Source organism: Phasianus colchicus, chromosome 20 (genome assembly GCF_987193195.1).
Source record: "Phasianus colchicus chromosome 20, bPhaCol1.hap1.1, whole genome shotgun sequence".
In the NCBI taxonomy this organism is placed as follows: Eukaryota; Metazoa; Chordata; class Aves; order Galliformes; family Phasianidae; genus Phasianus; species Phasianus colchicus.
Genome location: NC_143455.1, coordinates 4959877 through 4985010, shown reverse-complemented (window position 1 = coordinate 4985010; position 25134 = coordinate 4959877). Strand labels below are relative to the sequence as shown.

Here is a 25134-nt window from a genome sequence, read left to right as displayed (position 1 = left end):
GTGATTTGGTAGATGAATTATTTGTGAATGGCTGGGCCTGTGTGAATTCAGGAAAAATTCATAGACCTGGACAGCAGTGCCAAAGAGTGCCTCCGAGTTACAGAAAATAGAGCTGGAATGGATCTCCAGAGTCATTTAAGTTCAAGGATTTGGCAAAGAAAATTTAATATCAGGTTCTAAGTCATGTACTGAACTAAGTCTGAGTGAGTGATTGTGTGACCCATCCCTATGATTGCATGCAACCTGTGGGTCACAAGAGTTAATTCTGGGGCAGCCTGAAGGATGTTTGTAATACTGGAGGGAAAAAAAAAAGTCGGCAGAAATTAAAGAAAAGCTGTTAATCTCTCCCCCACCCCCAGCCCAGTAGTAGCACCAGCCATCTGTCAGGTTGGAAACAGGCAGAAACAGGTTTGCTGCTGATCTTTGGCTCATGCCTGCATGTTTTTGTAGGGATTTTTCAATATAGATGTCTTATTTTGTGCATCTTTCCATTTTAAAACTCTCTTTTTTAGGACATACTGGGTATTCTCCCAGTGGGGAGCCCACTGACATCCAGCATCTCCTCCAGTATCACCTCCAGTCTGGCTGCAACACCACCAAGCCCCGCTGGCACCAGCAGTATACCAGGCATGAATGCCAATGCCCTTCCTTTCTACCCAACCAGTGACACCGTTGAGTCTGTCATAGGTAACTTTGCCATTTTCACTTGTTAGCAGGGCTTCCTCAGACGTGGATCGCCAGGTATGAGAACTGGGATAGCACAGGTGTTCCAGTGAACTTCCAGTTCTTCATCTGTGTCAGTGTTGGCAGATTCCTGAGGCTGTAGGCTTTTTCTGTGACCAGGACATCACATGTTTTCCACAGGTCATTATAGGTGAAATTCACCCAGAGGACAAACAGAAGGCCTCTGCCACTTATTCGAAATGTCAGATGATGTAAAGGGCCTTAGTTTTAGGTTTGTCAAATTGATGAAAAGGGTTTGGAGCAGGCAGGAAATCACCAGGGTATTTTCTACAGCTACAACGCTTTATATTCTAAACTGCAAATTTATAGCAAGGACTGCCAGCAGGTAGATTGCAAGGACTTGCCCTTTACAGAATATGGGACAGAGGCTGTAAGGAAAAGGAGAACAGGAGAGTTAAGAGTGGGGAATCGTTCCTTTTAGGTAGGTACACTTTTTTTGGCCACCTGTTTTTTTTAGTCCAACATTTCTGAGGTGATCTCATTAATTTGTTAAAAATAATAATAGAAATGAGTGGGCATGAGTGGGATGAAACTATTTTGATCAAGATTAGTGATGAGGTACGTTCAGGTAGATGTAACACTTGCAGGCATTCATAACCTTTCTTTATTTTTTCTCATCTTTGAACCTCAGAGATGATTTTGAAGTGTTCCCTTCTGCTGGTTTTCCTTTCCAAGCGGCTCTTCAACAAAGTAGGGACAAAGCAGAAGCCAGATCCAGACATTCATAAGCTAGTGCTATTGCATATTGAGGACAGACTTGAAAGAGCTGTTTGGGGAAGACTTATGGGAACTTTTTGTTATTTCATCAAATATTTGTATTTTTTTTAACATAACAATTAGGAATGCTTTGAGACAAAGAGAAATTGGATCAGGCAAAAAAAAACCTGAACTGAAAAGCTGCCCATGTCCCTTCTGCCAAACTGTTGCACAGGACAGATAGTAGGGCTGTGCAGGCTGACAAATAGAGAGCAAAGGCTCCTCTGCATGTAGGCTCTTTGGGCCATCCTATCTCTTGAAGTTGTTGGTCCTTTATAACATAATTGGTACCTCTGTGTCTGGCAGAGTCTGCCTTGGATGACCTGGACCTGAATGAATTCGGAGTGGCTGCCCTGGAGAAGACATTTGACAGCAGCACAGTGCCCCACACGAGTGGCATCATGATAGGTACATGAAAGCAACAGAGCTTTCTTTATCTTCTGCCAAGCAGTGTTGCCCAGTCACCTCAGTGGAGCCAGCCCAACGAAGCTCTAAAACCAGTCCCAAATAACATTGGTTAAAAAACAGCTATGATAACAAACTGGCAACCGCTGAGCATCTTTCAAGTGAAAGCTTGCCCTTGTTGACTAGCAGGGCTGAGTTCTTGCCATTAGGCCCAGGTGTCTTGGGGATGTTTCTTAAGACTGAATGGGACTTGCTTGAATTTTTTTTGTTTTGTTTTTTTTTATATAGCATGTAAGTAGACTGTAGAAGGTATCTGATACCTTTTAAAACCAGTCCAAAGTGTAATGATTTGCATCTTAAGCAGAAAATTCTCCTTAGTAGTAATAGGAAACTCAGTGACCTGGTAATGCTATCCATCTGTCTCAGAGTGTCATCATGAACTGCTGGTTTGATTCCTGTAATGTCTGTTTCATCTTTAATGTGTGGAGGTAGGCAGGGGCCTCTTCTATCTGTCTCCATCCAGGGAAAAATGAGATCTCATAGCTTTTCAGAAGTGATGTAGTTTCTAGTTGCCCTGGTTCTTGAAGATAGGTTTTGATTTGGAGCTAACTTTCCTTTCCTTAAAGTTTCCAAGGGAGCTGTGCTACCTGGAGTTGTACTGAGGTGTGGAAGGAACCCTAAAGAATATCACTTCCACTTCCCTTCCAGAGATGAGAGTCTGGTCAGAGAGCTTATTGTGAATGTCTACTGGTAGCCCTGCTTCTGCCACTACCATCTGCAGTGGCTTTGAGATCCTCCACACTGCTTTTCCTCTGTTGTGTCAGGGCTGGGTGTTATCTGGTGGTCTTCCAAGAAGGAAGATCAGAGAAGAGTGGGCAGCAGGGCTGAGATCTTCCTCAATGTGTGTGTGGCAGGCAGACCAACCTCTTGAGTAAGGGAAGTGTTCTGTCTTTGGAGGTTAGGCTTTTGTTTGTTTATTTTTCATTGCAGATAGATCTAAACATTCAAATATACCTAAAGCTAGTCACTGATTTTCAAAAGATCAGGTCATGAGCTGGCTCAGCATGACAGTCTTCTCACTGCAGGTTGTTCAGAAGTATGAAAGGCAGAGGAACATGCTTTAAAAGGGAATTTTTCATTACCAAGTATTTCAGCAGATACCAGGTGCATCTTCTCTAGACTAATAGGGGCTGAAGTTGGCTCAGAAAACCTGTTGTTGCTTTGGCTAATGATAGAGCAGTCCACTGAACTCTGCAGAGTCTTACCCTATGTGGCTCATGGAACAGCAGCTTCAGTGCTCCTCCTAAAGGCTTAGAGGGGAAATCAAACACAGTGAGAAGTAGAGGGAATCCTGAGGGTCTTAGGAGAGAGGGAAGCTAACGCCTTCTGCTCTGAACTCCTGCGCTGTGCTCTGGCCCATGCTTCATGGTCATACATAGCCATCCTCTCTGTGTGTTCTTTGTCCAGGTGGGAGTTTGCTGCAAAGTTCTGCTCCTGTAAATATCCCCGGGTCCCTTGGAAGCTCTGCCTCCTTTCACTCTGCCTCTCCTTCTCCACCGGTCAGCCTCTCATCGCATTTCCTCCATCAGCCCCAGGGACACTTAAGCCAATCAGAAAACACGTTCCTGGGGACATCAGCTTCTCATGGATCATTAGGTAAATGCACAGTGTGTGTGTCCCATGTACATGCCTGTCTGTGCCATGTAAGTATTTTCTTTTAAGTTAGCTTTAATTTTAATGTATTATTTCACTGCTGCCATTTAGCTCTTCTTCCCATAAGAACAGCAGCAGTACCAGAAGCTGCTTTACTAAGAGCTGGTTAATATCTTGAGAACAAGGGAGCGATTCTCTCTGTTCCCTATGCTTCTAGACTGAGAAAAAGAACAGGAAAAAGAGCTCTGTCCTTTCCTACCAGCAGCATTCTGCTGTGACTTCACTAGGATTGAGTTCTCAGCTTTGCTGAGTTAAGGTGGGGATTGCAGTTTGCTCTTGGGTCAGCTTCGTAGGTTATGTTGGCTTCTAAGCCAACTTAGCTCATTGAATTGTTTTCCATATTTGGTGTAGTATGGACCAAAGTCAGTGTTCCAGCTGTGTCCACTTTATAAACAACTGATGGCCTCAAGACTACAGGACACTTGCTCTGTTGACTTCTATGTTTGTAACAGTAAATACTAATTCTGTCTGTAGTAGAAGTAAATGTTTCTTCAAATGTGATATATATGCTCTAATCAATAATATTCAGCTTAACATAATAAAACGATTAAATGCTTTTGTAATCTACTGCTGCATGCATTTATCTGTGTAACTGCATCACTTGTTTGCAGAGGCCAAAGCCATGCTTCCATGCCTTGTGATTCCTATTTGTTTGGCTGTAACAGCTTCTACAATTGCAGTAATAAGAAAAGAGACCTCAGAGGGCATCTCTGCTATTACTTAGTGGTTTTGCATAAGATTTACTGAATGCATATAAGCTGCTGTGTAGTTATTACTTATTTGTATTGCAGCTTAGTTGAAAAGACCTAGTCCTGGGCTGGTTCCCATTGTGTTAGATGCTTTATGTGCAGAGAAGGCATTTGTGATCAAAGGGACTTGCTATTTCAAATGTCCAATGACAGCATCAGGTGGAAAGGGAGTAAAAAGAAGCCATGAGGTGAGCTTGGTCAGCGTTACGGCAGAATCTGACTTGCTGGAAGCCTGCATAGTGCTAGACTCCTTTTCAAGGGCTTTAAAAGCAAAATGTGAGTTGGGGTTCTGTTAGAACTTGCTCTCAACTGAGCAGCTGAAATGGACTGATAAGTGGCTTGAGTCAGTGAAGAGCCCTTACTGCTCTGCTGTGTGACTTGTTTATGCAGCAAGTCAACTTACTATTTTTCAGCTGCTGTTGGCTTGCTCTGACTGGGAAGTAAGTTGCATTGGGTTAGCCTTCAGTGAGAGGCTTGCTTGCAAACACTGATCTGTAAAATCACAATTTCCACTGCAACAACGTTTGGCAGTGCCCACACCCAGTGGTAAGCACCACTGAATGGAAAGGACTCCTACATCAAATGGGTGCATGTTGCATCAGAGGAGATCATCCAGCTCTGCCTGTGTGGGAGCTTTCCCTGCCAGTTCTCCCCCATGGATGCTTATTTTGTGTAAATGTATTTTGGTTAGTAAAGCTGCAAACTTCAGAGTCTATGCAAAAACAGTCAGCTTTGGTTCAGCTGTTTCTCTGTTGCTTTGTCTCTTAAGCCTTGAATTTCTTCCTGAAAGAGCAATGATTTGAACATCCTAAAATAGGGAAGTGGTTAGTTGGTCCTTCTACAGTGACAGTCACTAATTTTATGCTAAAACTCTGCAGGGGACTCTGTATATTTCCCCTATGAATTGTTGCTGTGATGGACTCGTAGGTCCTAGGGATGAAATAAATCTTAGGATGATCTTCTCTTTCCTCTGTACACGTTTTTGAATCCTGTATTTCACAGGGGTAGGGAAGAAATGGGGGAATTGCCAGCACCTGTGACATAACCCTCTCTATTTCCCTGTGAAACAGGTTTAAATGGGATGAACAGCAGCATATGGGAACACTTTGCTTCGGGGAGTTTTTCGCCCAGTACCTCACCTGCATTTCTGTCAGGTCCAGGTGCTGCGGAGCTGGCACGGCTACGGCAAGAACTGGATGAAGCCAACGGCACAATAAAGCAGTGGGAAGAGTCTTGGAAACAAGCCAAACAGGTATGGGGGCAACTTCTTAAAGAGTGTGGAGGTATAGGAGGGTGTCTTATGAGCAATGAAGTGTTTGACAGTCTCTCGGGCCTGGCAGTTCACTTAGATGTATGAGAACGTATTGCTGTGCCAAGTTTCATCCCATTATCTCTATGGGCCAAATATATAGAACTGCAGCCCAACTGGAGGGGTACTCAGAATGTGAAGCAAAGCACTATGGGGTTTCAGAATTTGGGAACTGGGCAGGTTGATCAGAATACGTTCCTGGGAAGGAGTGCATGGAAATGGTTATTTTTGCCTTGGATTCTCTCTTGGAGGCTGATCAAGTATTTAAACAGCTTCTTTTACCATGTTGGTTGGAACTTGCAGGCTTGTGATGCTTGGAAAAAGGAGGCAGAGGAAGCAAATGATCGCGCCAACACAGCTAACATGGAATGTGAACTGGCTCGGGAGCAGAGGGAAGCCTTGGAACTGCAAGTGAAGAAACTACAGGAGGAGCTGGAGAGGATCCACACAGGCCAGGACCCTCAGTTTCTGCGCTCCTTCTCTGACCTGGAAACCCTCTCACTCTCTTCACTTTACACCCTCCAGAAGCAGTTGCGGGCAAACCTGGAGAAAGTTGATAAGGTGAGTGCCAGGGCTCTGCAGGGGATGGCATTGCTGCCTCTGCTCCTCCTGATAGCAGCTGCCCTTCTTTTCTGTACTACTGCCAGAAATCAGCAGCCTATCGAAACAGTTCTATGTGAATGTAGCCAATGTGAGTTCTAGGAAAATAGCTACCTCTTCTCAGTACCTAAGGAACAGAATTTCCAGTCAGTCCAAACTGCTCTGATCTTAATGATCCTACAGGAGGGCATCGTGCTGTGCTGCAAGGTGAATGGATGGACAGCTGCAAGTCCATCCCCTCGCAGTTCCCAAAACCATGCAGCACGGGACCCTTTTGTTTTCTCCATTCAACGCTTACGTTTTTGCCCTGTCCTCATCTCTTGCAGGCAGTATTTCAGATGCAGTCAGTGAAATGCCTTAAGTGTCAGGAGGAGAACCGGGTGGTGTTACCGTGCCAACACGCAGTGCTGTGTGAGACGTGCGCCGAGGAGGACGAGTGCCCCATCTGCCATCCCAACAGGCCCCATGCCCTCCAGTCGTGACCTTCCGAGGACGTTTGTTCTGATCATATCATATAGAACTTTTTAACTTTATACGTACGTACATATATATGTATGTGTACATATATATATGTATGTGTAGATATATATATGTATATATGTGTGTGTACGTGCGTGTTTGTGTATGTGTGTATATATGCACACACACGCACATACCCACATAAAACAGAAATTAGTTGCAGAGCACTTTTTAATATTTTACATCCCGTATCTAAACTGCCCCTCACCCGTGCCCCACTAATTCTAACTCTTGAGGAACTTTGAGAGCTGTTTTTAATACAGATCAAAGGGCCATTTGCAAAGAGTCTGCGTTTCTCCTCTTTTCTATTTAGGTGATAACAAATTTTTGACTATTTCCAGAAGGATTTAGAGTGGGCAAGAGGGGCTTCCACGTGCTTTCCAGAGGAAGAGTTGAGATCATGGGGAGGATCGAGGTGGATTGAAATGACTGTTTCACGTCTTCGGTCTCCCTGCTCTTTCACTGACCCAGTTTGGTTAAAGCTGTCCTCCCCGATGGAAGCTCTGCTGGGTCCCTGCCTGGTGGGCCTCACGTTGCTGATCTCTGAATGTGCAGAAACTTTGTCTGTCGTTTAAAACAGCGAAGTTCACTTTTTAAAGTTTTTTACACTCTTTGTATATTTATATGAAAAGAAGAAAAGGGGGGAAAAAAATATATATTGTACCTAAAGCAAGCCAGGCCCCCAGATTCAGTGACCGGTAATCATTGCTGATACAGCTAATGTTGCAGGTTTGAGCAGCCTTTGAGTCATCATCCTTGTGTCAGCTGAAGCCCTTTGTGAAAGGGAAATGGATACACAGGTTAGTTCTCTGCAGACACCGCTTTATTTGGTGGCTGCCTGAAGAATTTGTACCATTTGAGACCAGATTGGTTTTCTTTTAGTCACAGAGACCTCTTTTGTAGTCACTGCTGGATCATGTGAAACAATTCCAGACAGTCTAAGGACTCTTTTTTTAAACTTTTTGGACAGAGTTGGCATTCCCTGTTTCAGCAGCTCAGGGGTGAACTGTTGTCTGCTAAGTCCAGAAGCCCTCATGCCAACCTGTGGTGAGAGAGAGAGCCCCACATGGAACAAACTGCTGATAAATCAATTGCAGCTGGAGGCTGGAGCTGAGGGGAATGTACATTCCTTGCTTTCTGCTGCTCCTAGGTGGGGATGCTTCCTGCTCATCACTGTGGCACAAAACACAGTACGTGTTACCAATTAAGCTTATAAACACAGCCACTGTTTGTATGGACATCTGAAAGTCTTGTAGATGGGGAAACTCTAAAGCTGGTTGGTCTCATGATGCCCTGCAGCAGTGTTTTTTGTGTTAGTAAGGTTAAAGAGAGGAGGGAGCTAGAAAGGAAGACGACTTTAATTTCAAATTCTCATTTAAATGTTCAGAACTCATCAGCTGCTCTATCTGGTGCTGTGATTTGGTAGCAGTGTGGAGGTTGCTGTGTGTGGCTGTGTGCAGGCTGGGGTGCTGAACCAGCCAGCCCAGAGCAGAAGGAAGCATCTCCATCAGAGGAACATGATTGCAGGGCTCTGCAGCCCTCTCGCTCTCCTTCCTCCCATCTCAGCCTCCATTCCTGAGCACAGGGCTTTCCATCGCCCTCGTGTAGCTCTCACTGGTGTCTCTGACCTGCTGAGTTTGTTTTGGGCTGTTGTCCCCAAACACCACCTGCAAAAAGAGCTCAGGGACTTTCTCCTCATTAGGATCCTCTTTGTATTTAAATTTAATCTCTTAGATCATTTCAGAAAGACAAAAGAGGAAATCCCACAGACTAATCGTCCAACACGAGCCACGCTGTCCCGCTGTCCGGTGCACTTCTTTCTAAGGAAAAGAAATGCCTCCAACTTAGACCTGCCAGCAGCTGAGCTTTCCCATGACATCCTTTACCAGCACATCCATTGGATTTTCCCATCGGGTGGATTGCAGTAACCTGCTGGGATCTCAACCAGAAGGCCGCTCCGTTCTCTCAGTACTGTTGCTTTGTGCAGGGATGCTGCCTGCGCTGCCCCTCCCAGCCCTGGGAAAGCACTGGAACCTCCAGCAGCCCACTGTTGTTGTAGGAACACCCAAACCATTACCAGAGCCTCTCAGAAAGCTTCCTATTTTAACACAAAGACATAATTAGGTTTGCTTCTGTAATTCCACCTTTCCTTCGTATGGAAAGGGTTAATATGCATTCCCAGATGATCTCTTAAGTACAGCTCTGTGTAGTTCTTTTGTTTTGTTTTTCCCATTAATGTGTTGGATTTTTTTTTTTTTTAATGCTATTTTTTTCCCCCCATGTGTATTTTATTGTAACTAGCATCAGTTTTTTATTTTTTTTAATTTTAAATGGAGAGACACTGTTGGGTGAATATAGTGGCTATGCTGTTTGGTTATACAGCCTTTGAATGTCTGTGCCATGGGGCAGCACATCTGCCTCGGTCTGATCTTAAGGAAAGACCTTTTATTAAAATATGTGAACATTTCTCTTTTTTTTTTTTTTTTTTAGAGAAAAAAGGAAGGGGAGGGAGAGCACAGGAGTGGGGGGAGAAGGAAAAAGCCCAATGAAGATATATATTTTAAAAAGTATTTTTTTTTTTTTAAATCTAAATTAAATAATAGACATAAACCCTTGATTCAGGTCTCTAATATTCCAAAGAGGCAGAGCCCAGCAGCCTGCTTTGCTCTTCATGCTGTTCCCTTCAGCTGAAACTTGCCCGCTGTCTGCCTATAGGATCGATGGGGAGGTGATGCTTCCCCTTGGTTCCTATGAGGCTTCCACAGAGGGGCATAAAGAACATTCCAGACCACAGTAAGCGTGTTTTTGTTGTTTTGTTTTGTTTTTTCCCCCCCTTTTCAAAAGGTAAAACAATTTCTCTCTTTTAAAACTGATACCGAAGGACCAAAGAAATCTAAGCTTATGGGTGGCCATTGCATTTTACCTTCCCTTTGCCACCCGCAGCCCTGGGCTGTCCCCAGGCCCTGCCATGGCCCCAGCTCAGCCCTCTCCTTGCACAGCATGTCAGCTCTTCTCTCTTTCCTCCGGTGCTTCAAGAAAGACTTCTTAAATCGAGGTCTCTGTGAGTTTGTTTGCTGCTTTATAAACAAAGAAGTATCCGAAATGTGAATGATTTTCTCATGCAGCCGGTAGGAAAGAGGAGGTCAGCTTTGTGTGACTTGTGAACAGAGCAGCATTTGCTGCCTGAGGCAGGGCAGGGGAAGGCAGCGTTGTGCCCCGGGCCATCAACCATCCTCACAGCACTGCACGATGGCTTCAGAGCTCTGCAGCCATCTTCTGTGTGCTGCGAGAAGACTTTGTACAAAGCAACCTGGTGCTATGATGTGTACAGCCCCTCTCATGTACTGTCGAGCTTCTGGCCGAGGCAGGAGCTCCCTGTTCTGAGCTGTGCAGCAATCCAGCAGAACCAAGGGCAGCAGGGCTGGCTCAATGTGATCCCTGGCCCGTGCTGCCCATGCACACAGGCTCCCTGGTGGAGATGGACTTTTTCCCCCTTTGGGAAGCGTTGACCTCGGTGATGCTTCTCAGCTGAGAGCTGGGGGGAGGGGGGGAGGAAGGGAGCCTGGCTTGTGTTGTGAAAGCACAGTATCTTAAAGGTCAATAAGCTTTTACTTCATTATAGCAAAACAATATAGAAGCAGATGGCTTGAGACAACGATCTCCTGGGTAGAGAGATACCAAGAAAACAAAGCTGTAGCTGCAGAGGGGGGCTGAGAGGTGTGGTGAGCTCAGCCCCAGGCAGGCAGCAATGTGGCACAGCACGGAGCTCCCCTTGAGCAGCCCCCAAAGGTTTGTGCTCTCTGTGCTCTGAACCTGAGCCGAACGGACTCAGTAAGCCATTGCTGTTCCTCTCTCTGTCTCCTTTCCCCCCCCCATCTGAGAAGGAAGAATATTACCAGTGTTTTCCTTTACTCCTTGGAGCGATGGCCAACAGCAGCCTCGCTGTTACCGACGTATCGCGCAGTGTTTCTTTCCAAGTGAAGTATTCCTGCAACCACTGACTGCAGTGGAGAGATTTCTGGGGCTTCCCCACTCCGTAGCTTCCAATGTTAAAACAAAAATAAGTACAGTATACATTTAAAAAATAAGAAGAAGAATAATAATACTACACACTGCAGTATTTCTGGTGGCGATTCGTGGCCCAGCTCCTCCTCACCACCCCCAGGAGGATGGAACTGGGCAGGAACGCCCCGAGTCCGTGTAGAAGTTGGCAGAATGGTGATCAGTGGTGTGTAAACGTGTTGTTGATTCCATGTATAGAACTGTGATTTCAACTGTCGTTCTCTCGTACTCTGTAAATATGTGTTTTGGCTGTCGGAAATCTGGTTTAGACTCTTTTCTTGGCAGAATGAACTTGCATGTGGGGCTGGAAAGAACTCAATCTGTGTCACAGTTTCCAAGGGCAGGATGGATTTTTGGTTTGTTTTTTGTTTGTTTGTTTTGGTTTTTTTTTTTAGAGGACAATAAATTTTTATTTTTTTGCTAAGAAAAAAAAAGAAAAGTGAAGAATAAAGCAGTGTGTGTGTGTGTGTGTGTGTGTCCATGGGTGTGTGTGTGTCCATGGTTGTGTGCAGCACGGCCCCTTCACGGTGACTGATGGGGGGAACAGAGCGGGGGGGGTCTGTGCCATCACAGCACTCTGCTCCCCTTGCCCAAGAATGCTTTCTTCCCCAGCTCCCTCCTGCACTGAGCCCCTTTCTGTGGGGCTGCCCTTTAGGATAAGGGGGACCCGGTGGGGTGAGGTGAGGCAGAAACCTTTGGAAATGGCACAACCACAGATCCAGGTGTGTTTTGTCCCCCACATTCTTGCTGAGAGTGAGGTGAGCTTGGCAGAGCCCCTGTGGTCATGGTTTTGCTGTGTGTGGCATTGGACATAACATTACCCTCTTCAAGCATCCAAGAATGAGCTTTTATTTAAGGCTGCATTCACTGCTTATTGTTCTACAAGCACAGCAGTCAGCCGAATCGCCCCGTTTATATTAAGGACTGTTAGTAATGTGACAGCATCGTGTCCCCAAGCAGAAGTGCCAGCATGGAACAGCATCCCCTCCACAAGCAGAGACTCTTCTTCACATCCCACTGCTGCACTGTGCTGCTCTGCAGAGCTGCTTGCCCAACATGGGGACAGAACCAAGTGACTGCAGCAAGCAAATGGCTGCTTTAATCCCTCGGTTCAAGCCTGGCCATGGCAGTCAGCACCAAAGGAGCTTTGTTTCCACCCCCATAGAGAGCTTGACCTCAATTGCCTGCAGAGGAGGCAGCCAGGAGGGTGATGCTTTTAATTCCCCTGCAAACAGGGACCCCCTGGGATAGGCAGGGGCTGCCTGGGGGGAGCTCTGGGTTTGTAATTAGTTTAATTGCAGCTAAAAAAAACCAAGCACATACAGAGTTAGCAGCCAGCTGCCTGCTGGTGTGTTGCAGCTCTCACACCTGGGCATCCCACGAATGTTCTGGAGCCAGAAGCGTGCAGCTGCTTAGCACAGGCTCAGGGTGATGCTGGGCTCAAGGCCTCTGGTTCTGGTGTTTCAGAGCCCCAATCCCAGCTCAGTGTGGCACCCATTATTGCTGCCGTGCTTCGAGCACTGCTGGGTGGTGGGAGATCTGCAGGGATGATTGCTGCCTCCATGTGTGTTACAGCCTGTGACCCCTGCTAAGGGAAACCCTCACCCCTCAGATCCCCAGCAGACAATGGGGCAGGTGCTGCTTTATTACCCTGCCTTCTCCCACCTGTCACAAAGACTGAGCCAGCACACCTGCTTCCATGCTTCTAATTTAAAATAAAAGGAAAAAACAGACAACCAAGGAGGCAGGTTGCCCCAGCCCCACAGCGATGCTGCTGCCCCATGCTCTGCACACGGCCAGGCAATGTAGTGTTAGTCTGCAGGGAAACCCCCAACCACCCCAAAACCCTCCTGAGCCCCACGGGGGGCACTGGTAGGGGTAGGGCCTGCTGTTCCCATGGGATCCCGCTCTGGACCCCCACATTTAGGGCCCTCTGCCCCTCACGCTGTCTCCTTGGACTGCTTGGCTCGCTGCTTGCGCAGCTTGACGAAGGCCTGGGCCTCCTTGTCCCCCTTCCTGCACTCCAGCAGCCGCAGGATCTCATCTCCTGTGGGGAGAAAAGGGGAGTGATATGGTGTGGGGAGGACACACGGTGTGGGGTTGGTTGTGGGGCTGGTTGTGGGGGTGAGACCCCCCCCCCCCCCCCCCGTACCACCAGGTTTGGGGTGGATGAGGGGCAGGCGTGTTTGGGGCACCCATCCCATGTCAGCCTGGTCCTCATCAGCATCCAGGCCAGGCACGTGGCACAGTGGGAAGAAAGCTTCTCCCTCCAGGTCGTTGGCACCCAGAGTGTCGTAGTCAAAGACAGTGAGCAGCAGACAGGCCCCGTCCTGGTGGCATTTCTCAGAGGGGATGAGGCTGTGGGATGGGACACATGGGGACATCTCATCCTGTCATGCACTCCCCCCGTTTTGGAGCTGTTTCAACCTCTCTCCCCAGCATCAGGCCAAGGAGAGGGGACAGGAGGTGAAAGCCCACCACCACAGGACCCACTTGTGTGGGGTAGGGATGGGGAGGGGGGGCTGCTGGGTGCTGAGCTCTACATACAACTCGAAGGCTTCATCGAAGAGGGGGTGCAGCTCATTCCTCTTGCACTGGGTGCAGCGGGCCACCACCTCTGGAAACTCATGCCGGGGCTCCAGGGTGAGCTGCACGAAGGGGTCACTGGAGCCTGGCAGGGTGCAGCCATCAGCCCCCTGTTTATGGGGCGTCCTGGGCATCATCCAGAGCACCCAGCTCTGCAACAGGGCTGAGACATCCCAGCCTGGCCCAGGGTGACTCCATACAGGGAAATAACCCCCTTCTTCCCTCAGCAGACCCTGGGTTGCAGCCTGTGCTCTCACCGTTGGAGTCCAATGGGATGAGGTTGGCAGCATTGAGCACCTCCACGCGCAGTTTCTGCTCCGAAGGGCGGTACAGAGCCTTGATGGTCACAGCCCCGTACTTCTCAGAGCTGATGCCCAGCTGCACAGCATGGTAGAGGGGGTGTTATGGAAGCATCCTCCCAGGTACCACAGACCCCAGCCCTGGGGTAAGGGCAAGGACTGAGGGAGGCCATAGGCAGGCTGTGTCAGGAAGGTGCTGAGGACCTGTCCTGACTCCCACCTGCTCCTGGATCCTGTTGCTGAAGTACTTCTGGATGAGCCTGCGGCTGGTGGAGGAGCAGAGGGCCAGGCGGCTCTCCAATGACTGCAGGGAGGATAAGGGGTGACTATCAGGGTCTGCAGCCTTGGGGACACACACCCCTCTCCATAGAAACACCCCAAGGACATCCTGCCCCCCCCAGCGCCATACCTGGAAGTCAGTGCTGTGGAGGGTCTCCAGAGGCAGCCCGCAACCCTCAGCATGGAAGCACAGCTCCAGGCTCTGAGGAGGAGAATGCTGTTAGCAACAACCAGGTACCCACCCAGGGACCCCCCCCCCCCACCCTCCCAGGTACCTTCAGGGCACAGTGCAGCTTCCTGCAGTGCTGCACCGAGGGCACCTGTGGGCCCGCAGCCGCTGTCAGCACGGCCAAGGTGTGATGCCAGAGCAGAGCAAGGAGGCTGCAGGGTAAGGGAGGGGGCAGTGAGCTGGGGGATGTACAGGGCACACACAGGTAACCAAGCTCATCCCGCACACCCCCCACACCACACCAAGGACCCCTCACAGGGGGTCCTTGGTCACCTTTTGAAGTTCTCCTGGACCAGGTGCTCGTTGAGGTACTGCAGCTCCGACTCCAGGAACTTCATGAGAGGGAGGATGGACTGCAGAGGAGGAGAGGGGCATTGGGGTGGGCACAGGAGGGGCTGCATTCAGCAGGCCACAGCACAGGGGTTGGGCTTACATCCTCAGGATCCTGAGCATTGTTGGAGGCCGACAGCTCTTGGATGTGCCTGGCGATGCCCGCTTCCAGCTGCCAGGAGAAAAAGCACACACAGACAACGAGGCTTATTTCCATCCCCTTGGGTTAAACTTCCTCACTTCAGGCAAGGTGCAGGGCAACTTGTGGCAGGTGGTCACCTTGGTGGCCAGGGCTTGCACCACGTCCTGAACCTCACGGTCCAGACAGCAGACGGTGCTGTCGAGCTGATGGTGCAGCGTGTGCTGGATCTGCTGCTGGCCAATGACAGCCCCCGTGCGCCGCTCCAGCTGGGCCCAGTCCAGCTGCAATGGCAGCTTCAGGATGAGCAGTCGCAGCTGCTTGATGTTGTTCACCACGATGCAGAGCTGGGGAGGAAGCTCATTACTCAAGTTATCCCTCTGGCTCCAACCCCAATCCCATTTTTCATCCTCATCCCTATCATACTCCCACTCTCAATCCCTTCCCTAATTCCACCCTCATCATTCCCATCCTCATCCTCATTCCCATCATTTTCATCCCGTTCTCATCCTCGCTTTCATCTCCAGTCTCATTCCCCACCCTCATCTGTCATCATTCCATTCTCACCCACATCTCCATCCTCTTTCCCATCCTCATCCCCACCTTCATCCCTATCATCACTCCTGTCCCTCCCTCTCCCCAAACCCACACGGTTTCCCTCCTGATTTTCCACGATGACAGCCATCAGGTCCAGCTGATCCCCATGAAAACCAGACCCAGGATGCTGGCTGCTCATCTGCTCAGAAACAACAGCCATATCTTGCCTCCCCCTAAACCCAATGTCCTGCCCCAATACCAACCCTGTTGGCTGCTTCACCCTCATTCTGTTCACACAGTGACAGAGCCTCAGCCCTCTCCTTGATGAGCCGGCAATACATCAGGGCGATTTTGCACATATCCTGCATGGTTGAGAAGGAACAAATGATACCAGTGGGGCCACCATGTTGGCATGGGACACTGGCCTCATTCGCTGGGACCTGACTAAAAGTAAGAGGAAACTTCTGCTGCTCATGTTTGCTTGCCAGTCCCAAGAGCACAAACCTCCACGAGCTTCACCATGATCATGAAGGCTTCCTCAGGATCCGGCCAGTTGAGCTGCTGCCAGGTCTTCACGATCTGGGCGTAGCAGGTGGACAGGTCAACAGTGGACGTGCTGTGCTTGTTGTGCTCCCCAAAGGGCGTCAGCTGGGAGGGCACAGAACAAAACCAACCGAGTCATCCCCGACAGGAGAGCTGCTCCCTTTGTTTTAGGACCATCACCAGATCTTTCCTACACCCAGCTTCAATCTGTGTCATCACCTGACTGCTCTGGGGAATGGAGGAGATGGGAATGCAGTGGCCCAGGCCTTCCATCATTCTCCATCCCAATGTTCAACTGCAGTGAAGAACAGGGTGAGGAGCCCCTGGCCCCATAGCTGCCTTCCCTCCCCTCTTTCCAAAGGCCAGAAGAACCAGCTCATAGCATAAGCCAAATCACAGGGAGAGAAACCAGGCTGCAAGAGGGACCTCCGTGGAGGCATCAGTGCCATGAAACAGGCATGGGAGTGAGGACCATGGAGGAGTAAATAGCCATGGGAAAAAGAACCCATTGGGAGTGTGTGAGGGAGCTGGTGGGACCCCAGTTGCTGGGGGAGATGTTCTCCTCCTGGGTTACCTGGTCCATCTGCACAGCCCTCTGTGCTCTCTCCAGTGCGATGCTGTAGGCTTTCTGCAGCCACTGAGGCACAGCTTCCTTGAACCACTGGTGGAAATCACTCAGAGCCAAAGGCCCATCCCTGTGGATGGAGAAACCAGCTTCTCCCAGAATATGGTGATGACACGGGGCTTCCAACCCTCCGTCATCGCATACACAAGAAACAGAATAAGGAGAAAACTCCCCTTGTGGACACCCCCATCAAAATCCACTGAGAAATGAGCATAAAATCATAGAATGTAGTTGGAAGGGGGTCATCAAGTCCAAGTAAGGATCCCATAGGGATCATCGAGTCCAAGCCTGAAACTCTTCTGGTGATGCTCACTCCAACACCAGGCCTGCAGTTGGGTGTAATTAGGGGTGGAGCGAGAGGGAAGGCTTTGGTGTTCTTCCAAATTGACTGCTCAGTGCCCCATCCCAGCACCACCCCTCGGCCAGGTTGATACCTTCTCGGGAGGAAGTCCTTCATCCTGTAGAGCTCCTGCAGGTTCAGGTAGAGCTGGAAAAGGCTTTCAGCTGTGGGTTTGGACATGCCAGTGTCGACCTCGCGCAGCTGCTCCTGGACATGCTTTGCAACCTGGCAGTGACAATGGGGAGAAGGGCAGCTCATGGGGCACAGAGTTAGGGGGGTCCAGTTGGGAAGGCATGGGCTGTCTGAAGCCCATGGGGTAAGGGGCAGCTCGTGGCACTCCTTTTCATGTGGCATTTCAGGAGATCTTTTGGGTCAGGCAAATAGATAAATAATGATGGTGACTCTAGGGGAGTGCAGGGAAAGATGGAATTTTCCTGGCTTGTTTTCTTTCCAGGCTTGCAACAAGAAGCCAAGCCTGAAGGCTAGCTAAATATCTCAGCCAGGCTTTAGACCTCAGCCCCACGAGTGCAGAGCAGCCACAGGATCACTCACCAGGCTCTCCAGCTCCAAGTAGGTGATGGAGAAGAGATTCAGCTTCAAGGTGCTAGAAAGAGAGAAACAGAATCAGGAGCCACTCCCAACCCAGCCCATCCTATTCCATTAGAGAGAAGAGAGCTCTGCAGGACAGAACTGGGACCACTCAATGATCTGCTTGTGCAGGTGGAACCCAAAGACTAGGGAATGAAGCATCAAACTGCCTCATTGCTCTTGGTCCTGTGGAAGGTGGTTGAGGAGGGGTTGAGCTCCACACCCCACCTGATGAAGAATTTATTCCAGATTTTCTGGCATTGCTGGAGATCTCCTATCACCTCCAAAAGGAGTTTGGCCAAGGCTTTGCTATTTTCCTCCATGCTCTGAAAAAGAAGGAACAGCTCATTTGGGATGCTCAGCGATATTGAAGTGACCTGAGCTCCATTTGAAACAGATTCATTTCTATGATCTGTCCTTGTGGACAGCAAGCTGTCGTTGGATCCACATGAGGAGCACTGAGCTTGTAGGGCTGGTCTGAGCAGCATCACTTTGGAGTAGCAGAGGTGGGAACTGACCTTCACCATGGGCTGGAGGTGCTGCTTCTTCATGTGGAACCACTCTGTCGTGCCCGACTGCAAGAGAGGAGCCGCAGTGTGACAGCGCTGAAGCTGCAGGACCAAGCCAGCCGTGGGGCTTTGCAGGAAGCCAGGTAGGGGTAGGGGGTGGACAGGAGACCCCATTACCTTGAGCGCCTCAGAGACCATTCTGGGGAGTTCAGGGCTGACTGTGCACAGCTCTCTGAAAGCTTTCATCTTGCACATCTGGACCAGGACCCTGCAAAAGGGAGAACTGTTGACAAAACCCATCACCAGCCCCTCCAAGACAACACCTCTTCGCCAGGAGACCCTACACAAACAGTTCTCCCAACAAGCAGACTCACCGGAGCAGGGATTGCAGCCTCTCCGTGGACCTCGTGACAGAGAGGGGGAAAATGATGCGGTACCTCCGGATGAGGGACACCCCATAGGTCAGCAAGGACTGGAAGGACTCTGCCAGCTCTGCTTTCTGGGGGATGGAACGGAACACGCTGTTGTGCACGGTGCTGGGACCATGGTGCCTTATAGAAAAGAGCCCAAGGCTCTTGCTCCTCTCCTGATGCCCCCAGGAGTTGCTCCCCAGAGGGGTTGAGCTGAGTTTTGTGCTGAAAGCTCATTGCTATGCATGAAACGTTCCAAATCTCAGCATGGGGCTCGGATGCCCTGGGAAAACAGGCCATGGGGAGGCAGCGGGAACTGGGTCAGATTTAATTATCATTGGGCTTGGGACTGAGGGATGGTTGGATAGCAGCAGCTTCTCTGTGATGGGGAACAAATTCCCATTAGTAAAGCGGTTCCCTGCTCTGTCCCGGTCCCACGACTGGTTTCCCATCAGAAATGCCCTGCAGCCCATCCCTGAGGTCTCTGGGCAGCCCTGTACCCCACAAGTTCCTGCCCTTCCTACAGCACCAAGAGTGAAATGTAGCCAGGAGCCAGCAGGAAATGTGAGGGTCACACCTCCCTGTATCCCACCTGCTCCGGCCGCAGGCGCTCCTGCACCCACTGGTACTCGATGCTGGTGATCTGGTGCAGCAGGCAGCTGCTGTTGAACTCAAGGCTCTGGTACAGCTTACTGTATGCCAGCCACTGCCTGGGGATTTGAGGAGAGGCTGAGGTGAGCCCCAAGGGGGTGGCACAGGGCTCACCAAGGCTATTATGGCCAGAATGGAGAAATGGAGATGGAATACTCACGCCATGACCTGGTGGAAGTCAGAGAGATCCTTTTGTGTGGCATGCAGGTACAGCACAGTGCTGGCATGTGGGCTCAGCTCCCCGTCCCAGGAGGTGCTGCCGGCCTGCCGGGATGCACAGCTGGGTCAGGAACTCTGCAGTGGGCTGGGAATGTTGTTCATGGGGTCCCATCATGGCATCTCCTGACCCCATCACGGTGCAACATGCCAATGTAGCACCCCAAGGGCATCATCCCCCATCCCATCCCTGCTGCTCCTCTCTCCTTACGGCACCTGGTGCTGCAGGATCTCGTGGGACACCAGCTGCTGCAGGAGGTGGCGGTGCACGGTGTAGCTCGGCTGCGTCCGGCTGCAGGTGGTGGCCCTCTGGAATGAGACAATGCAAGCAAACCACGTGAGCAATAACCATCCTCTGCCCAAGCAGTTGGAGAGCTGGGGACACAGGGACACAAAGAGCGTGGGGCTGGAAAACCCCGTCTGAACTCAAAAGTCAAAGTATGAAGTGTGTCAACGCCTCTGGTCCCAGACATAGGACACAGAGGATGGGGATCTGGGGGGCGGCCCTTTCTGCCAAGGCAATGGTTCCCTCACTCTTACCTTCTTGTGGGTCAGCAGGAACTGCAGGTGACATTGGCCCCGGTTGGGGTACGTCTCTGTGCGTGGCTCCAGTTGGTACCACCGGTCATCCCAGCAGTGCAGGTCCTGCGTATGCAGAGATGAGGTGCAGGGAGCTGTTCCCACTGTGTTGGGAACTCGGCATCGCTCCAGGGATCTGGGAGCTGTGCTGCCATGGGGATGGGGTCCTGGTCACCTCCCCCAGCCTTCACTCACATCCAGGGCTCACCTTCAGACGGAGGACCACGTTCCCCAGGAAGTCATCCTGCCCTTTGTCCTTCCGAGCATCCTTAAAGATCCTGAAAGACAGAAGCAAGAGGGTGAAAGGATCCACGCGACCACCGACTGGCTGTGATCCGGACAAAGCAAGGCAATATGGGGACAGCAGAGAACTGCTGCCCTCCCTCCCTTCCTCCAAGGACATTTAGTGAAGCCAGGGAGCAAACACACAATGCCCACAGCCCCACATGGCAGCAGCACGCACCGTTTGAGGCCATGGAGGTCCGTCAGCTCGCCCAGCTTGTGCCGCACTGACTCCACCGTGTCTGAGTCCCTGTGAGCACAAGCAGCAAGGGAAAGGAATTCATGTGATTGGAGAACATTCCAAGGGGAAATGGAGTCCAAGGGGATTTTTGTGCTTTGATAGGAGTGCAGATCCAAGGGTCACCCCACTGACCCTCCCAGCCCCATGCTGGGAGGCAGAACCCTGCTCCAGCTGCACTCACCACATGTCCAAGTAGAAGCTGGCTGTTTCCATGTCTTCAAACTCCCTGGAAGGAATGGTCAGCAGCTGTCACTGCGGCAGCACCAGCAGCACATGGCAGGACAGCAGTGAAGATAGATGGAGGTGGGCATAGAGATGCAGATGGAGATGAGATGAGGTGGAAGCGGAGATGGAGAGATGGAGATGTGGAAATGGAGACATGGAGATGTGGAAATGGAGACCCCACCCACCCCACACAGCCTCAGAGCCCTGAGACCCCTTAGTAGCAATGGGAGAGATGGGTGGCAGATTACAGGATAAACGTCTCATCCCACACCGGGTTGAGGGTCTGGCTGATGATTTGGGTGCGATGGATCTGGTCTTCAGGGATGAGGTCCTTGACCACAGCCTTCAGCCTCCTCTTGCTGTCGGGGTGAGCCGGCTCCTGGCTCTTGGACTCGATGCCCAGCAGGCAGTAAGGGTCGCTGAACCCTGCAAGAGCCAGCAGTGTTATCCCCACTGAGAGCAGCAGCTGTACCCTTTCTGCAAAGTCACCCATCCAGCTCTGCTTACCGCTGACATCTTTACCCAAAATCCCTTTAGCTTCTTTCACGGTTGCTTTCAGACAAAAAATTGGGCTCTGGCAGAGAGAAAAGATTGCTTAACAGAGGGGAAAAGCAGCCACAGGAGGTGATGCTGCTGCGTGCTCAGCAGGGTGTCACTGACCCCAAGAGGCAGTTCAGTGCCCCCTGTCACAAACAGGCTCAGCCCCTGCACAGACCTGGGGCATCCCAAACCCAAACACCCAAATCCAGCAGCACCCCAGCACAGAGCCTGCCCTGCTCCGTACCTCCAGCTCCTGGACCTGCTGCATGATGGTCCTGTGCTCCTCTGCATCCATGCCAAAAGCCTGTTACAAACATTAGGAATGGTAACAGATGTGGCCCTGCTGATGCTGGCTGGAGGGCAGCAGGGACTTTCCAGCTGGGGGGGTGAGGAGCAGCAGGAAGGCTGGGAGTGCTCATCAGGGAGAACCTTCTGACCAGCCTGGTGCTGCCCTCAACCCTGTGGGGTTTTTAGGAATTGCCTTCTGAGGGTCTCATGGAGAAGCACCCACCTTCTGCACATAGGCACAGAGCTCCTGGGTGTCAGCAATATGTTGGGGCTGGGGTTTGCCCAGACGGTGCCGGATGGTGTAAAGCACCTCCTGGTAGAGCAGGGCCAGCTGTGGGGACAGTGCCATCACATCACTGCCATTACAGTGTCCTCCCTCGTCTTTGCTTGCCCTCCCCCCCCAGTGCACCCAGGGGATGCTGGCAGCAGGATGCTCCTCCTGCACCCAAGGGTGCTGTCCCACATCTGATGGCCCCAGTGATGCCACCACAGGAACCCATGTGCTCGTACCTCTTGCTTGGAGAAGCGGTGTGAGAGATCCATCTGGAGAAACAAGAGGGGAAGGAGGAATTTCCCATCAGGTCTGGGGGCACAGTGATGGTGGGTAGTGGGGACAGGGTGAGCTTGTCCCAAAGCTGTCATTAAACCCCAGTGGCACTTAAGGCAATGGAATGAAAACCACTGTTCTTTCTGCCTATCTTCACCTGGGGATGGTGACCATAACGGTGCTGTGTGCCATTTGGGACAGTTCCCAGAGTTTGAGCCCCTTGAGAGTGCAGTGGGGTGACCCAAAAATAAACAAACAAACAAAAAAAAAAACCCTTGAACTCATATTTTGGAAATGTTTGAAACTCGTTTGGTTCTTTCTGTGCTGAGCACTGACCCAGCCCAGATTGGGCTGGGGTGTTTGGGGGAGGGGGGGTATGGATGAGCCCAACCCAAGACCCGGAATGACCTTGGGATCCTCCTAGTGGGAAAAGAAAAACACCCACTGGATCATCACTGCTTGCTTATGGCAAATCCAGGGCTGCCATAATCCCCTGACCATCTGTGCTGGGTTCTGCTCCACCACCTCTGCAGGTTAACGCTGCAGCAGAACACGGCGTGGATAAGGGAGTGCTGAGCTGGCAGCATTGAATTTGTTGTTTGGGGGCATTCAGTCCTACTTCTCCCTTGGCCCCAGCAGCAGCAACGCCCTGGCTACACGCTCCTCACCCCATTTCTCCACCTGAGCACATTTTCACCATGCAGCCCCATCTGCCAGCCCTGCATCCTGTGCTCCCACAGCCACCTCGCCCCGAACGCCGTCCCCATCCCACAGCACCTACCTCGGGGTTCTCCTCCTCCCTGGGGAGGGTCCCCATAGGTGCTCCACCAGCAGCCGCCATCCTAGGGCTGGGTTGAGCGTCTCCCCCCCCCCTCTGCTTTCCCCTTGCTCACGTGTTCAGAGGAAACCACAGCCTTATCGCACCGGGCCTTGAGCAAATCCGGAAATGAGAGGAGATGCAGCATGCAGTGGGGTAGCAGTGGGGTGAAGGGAAAGCATCACGTCCAAATTTAACTATTAGTTGTGAGCGAGGGGTTGGGAGAGAGTGGGCGAAAGCTGTCACGGGAAGGCGAAAATCATTGGAGGTGAGGAGGACACACAGCGGTGGCATGGAGGGTCTGGGCTACTCTGTGCTGGAGTAGCCCATGAGCATGGGAGGGGAAACCCACAGAGAGCAGAAGTCGACTGCATCAATGGAAATGGGATAGGATGGGATCTGTAGTGTGGTTCCAAAGCTGTGGGGTAAGAAACTGCAGCACACGGACATCCCAGAGCACACAGACACCCCACAGCACACAGACACCCCGAGCAAGTTTGGGCTGAGAACTGATGCTGTCATTGCACACGTGGATGGGGACAGCCACGGGGTTTTCCTTGCTGGAGGAGGCAGCAGTCATCCTACTGCCAGGCAGAACAATTCACTGAGCAAAAGAGCAGGAAATGAGTGGGAACCCAGAGCTGCTGATGGCCCTCGTTCCTGTAAACACTTCATCTGATTGCAGCATGCAGACTTTCACACCAGCAGCGCCCTTCTGTCTGATCCCTATCAGAACATCGACCAGGCTGAGCTCAGCATCACGTCCCCTCCGCTCCCACTTTGGGGCTGCAACGTGCTGCCCTTTGTGCTGCTCAGTGCTGGGCTCAGCCCATAGGAATCCTGGATTAGTGTTCCCTTCACCTTGGGCAAGCAGCAGATGGGACACCCAGCCTGGCCTTACAGACAGAGGTGCTGAGCATTGACGTGGGACATCAGCACGGCATGCTGTTGTTATCAGAATGAAGCAGAGATATGATGACATACGGTGCTGCTGGGAAACAAATGCTTTCGCCTCTGCGTTTGGTTTTGGTTGCAAAAGCAAAATCTGTCTTAGCAAAGAGCAACTGCAGAGATAAAGGCACAGCAGGCACAGCACCCCCGAGCTGCTTGCACCTCTGCTGCTTCTCACCAGTAGCAAGTTAACAAGGGCAGAGCAACACCACCCACCCCAGCACCGAGAGCAGCTTCCAGAAGCACCACAGCTTTCTGCTTAGCAGAGATAACCCCATGGAGCTGAATGCCCCCCACCTGCAGGCAATCTGCAGGACCTTGCACCCCCCCGTTCCCAAAGGACATTGACAGCCATCAGCACTGCCCAAACCAGCTCCCCCTGCACCCAGTCCATCCCCACAGCCAGGGCCATGCACCATAGATATGCACAATACAGAGCAAACCCCTCCATCCCCTTTAAAAATAATTCACCCTAAAGGGAAACCCCTTTCCCTATAGGCTATAGGACTATATAAGGTTACAGGCTGCCCTGGCACAAATTGAGTCCATAGTTAATACTAGGGGTTATAGCTGCTGCTTTGGGGTACCAGAGCTAACAAGTCAATGGACAGTAAGAGGCATTGCATCCTTTAAGATTTATCTTGTCTCTAAATGAGAACCTGGCACAAAAGGACCCGCGAGCACAAAGCACTGCTGATCTTCCTACCTCTCCACCTGATAATCCTGGAGCCACCGCCTGTCCTTATCTGAAGCACTGAGCGGAAATGGGCAAATGGTCAAAACAAATGGATTTCAACACATCCCTCCCTCACTTCTCCTTTTAAACCCCAACTCCGATGACTGCGCAAACCCTGTGATGGTTTGGCAAGCTATGCTGCAAATGGGCACTGAGGGGAGTGGGAATGGGGTGGAAGGAGCTTTCACAATGAGGGCAGTGTGGGCCCAGCCCCCCCTGCAGCTTTCTGCTGCCCCAGACCCCCAAATGCTGCCTGCCCTGGGGCTGGAGAGACGATACCTGAGCGAGGCAAAGACAAAATGTAGATAGGCAGCATTTGCTGAGCCAGGCTCACAGCCCAGCTTCAACAGCACAACGCAAATCGATACCTTTTGCTCCAGGATCCACCTGTCAGCAGTCTGTCGTCCCGGGGCAGGCAGGAGGACACAGCAGTGACCATGACAGCACGGACAGCCCTGAGTACAATGGGTGCTGCAATACGTTTCCAGCTCAGGCACAGGAAAGCAGCATTTCCAGCTGAGTCACCCAGGGTTTGCAGACGGGTGAGTAATGGCAAGCATGACTGTGGAGAAAACCCTTGTCTAAAATTAACATCTCACCTTGCACGGCCTGGCGTTTCAAACCAACACACAACAAATAATGAGGGAAAAGAAAGAAAAATGCCAACATTTATCACTTGGTTTCACTCAGCAGAACTAGTTTTGGTGAGGAGTGCTCACTCTCTCCCTTAGGCTCCTGAGCAGGTAGGCACAAGCCCTGCCCCTCAGGATAAACACCTGCCCCAGCCCAA

At 51.0% G+C, this 25134-nt stretch overlaps 2 protein-coding genes across 11 annotated transcripts in view; one reads left to right on the top strand and one right to left on the bottom strand.

The window, feature by feature from the left end:
- UNK (unk zinc finger) overlaps window positions 1-8588 on the top strand; it is a 37852-nt gene extending 29264 nt beyond the window's left edge. For 3 of the 7 annotated variants that reach the window (XM_031599054.2, XM_090122195.1, XM_031599053.2), the window contains 6 exons: window positions 513-687; window positions 1807-1908; window positions 3373-3561; window positions 5438-5619; window positions 5980-6237; window positions 6603-7080. In XM_031599054.2, the coding sequence (XP_031454914.1) occupies window positions 513-687; window positions 1807-1908; window positions 3373-3561; window positions 5438-5619; window positions 5980-6237; window positions 6603-6758 (1062 nt within the window). In that variant the 3' untranslated portion in view covers window positions 6759-7080. Of the gene's footprint in view, window positions 1-512; window positions 688-1806; window positions 1909-3372; window positions 3562-5437; window positions 5620-5979; window positions 6238-6602; window positions 7081-7108 lie in introns of those variants that run through there. The other 4 variants (XR_016459149.1, XM_031599055.2, XM_031599056.2 and 1 more) reach the window with 4 other exon arrangements.
- Window positions 8589-11682: 3094 nt separating this feature from the next.
- On the bottom strand, window positions 11683-24845 carry UNC13D (unc-13 homolog D). 4 transcript variants are annotated; one of them, XM_031599062.2, is made up of 33 exons: window positions 24713-24845; window positions 24315-24362; window positions 21804-21836; window positions 21517-21624; window positions 21250-21309; window positions 20973-21039; window positions 20714-20891; window positions 20422-20466; window positions 20181-20249; window positions 19926-19995; window positions 19679-19783; window positions 19355-19447; window positions 19083-19186; window positions 18864-18981; window positions 18236-18360; window positions 18039-18129; window positions 17871-17927; window positions 17581-17678; window positions 17317-17368; window positions 16859-16989; window positions 16374-16494; window positions 15761-15904; window positions 15520-15618; window positions 14860-15066; window positions 14684-14752; window positions 14524-14603; window positions 14297-14402; window positions 14152-14223; window positions 13963-14046; window positions 13701-13821; window positions 13405-13528; window positions 13010-13215; window positions 11683-12904 (listed from the first exon to the last, which is right to left on the bottom strand). In XM_031599062.2, the coding sequence occupies exons 3-33, from the start codon at window positions 21834-21836 to the stop codon at window positions 12798-12800; spliced, it is 3144 nt and encodes a 1047-aa protein (XP_031454922.2). In that variant the 5' UTR covers window positions 24315-24362; window positions 24713-24845; the 3' UTR covers window positions 11683-12797. The 4 variants fall into 4 exon arrangements, 3 of the variants coding, with proteins under 3 accessions (XP_031454922.2, XP_031454921.2, XP_089977945.1); XM_031599061.2 differs by lacking the exons at window positions 24315-24362; window positions 24713-24845 and adding an exon at window positions 22622-24307; XR_016459060.1 differs by lacking the exons at window positions 11683-12904; window positions 24315-24362; window positions 24713-24845 and adding an exon at window positions 22622-24307 and having other exon boundaries at window positions 13073-13215; window positions 13405-13505.
- Window positions 24846-25134: the final 289 nt, after the last annotated feature.

Bases quoted from the DNA above. Each gene is read 5' to 3' on its own strand.
- UNC13D (XM_031599061.2), bottom strand. From the start codon at position 22,681: ATGGCGGCTGCTGGTGGAGCACCTATGGGGACCCTCCCCAGGGAGGAG. The intron at 21,837-22,621 runs GTAGGTGCTGTG...TTGTTTCTCCAG, and splicing joins GGGAGGAGGAGAACCCCGAG to ATGGATCTCTCACACCGCTT. The intron at 15,905-16,373 runs GTAACCCAGGAG...GTGCCCTCCCAG, and splicing joins GGGCTGTGCAGATGGACCAG to CTGACGCCCTTTGGGGAGCA.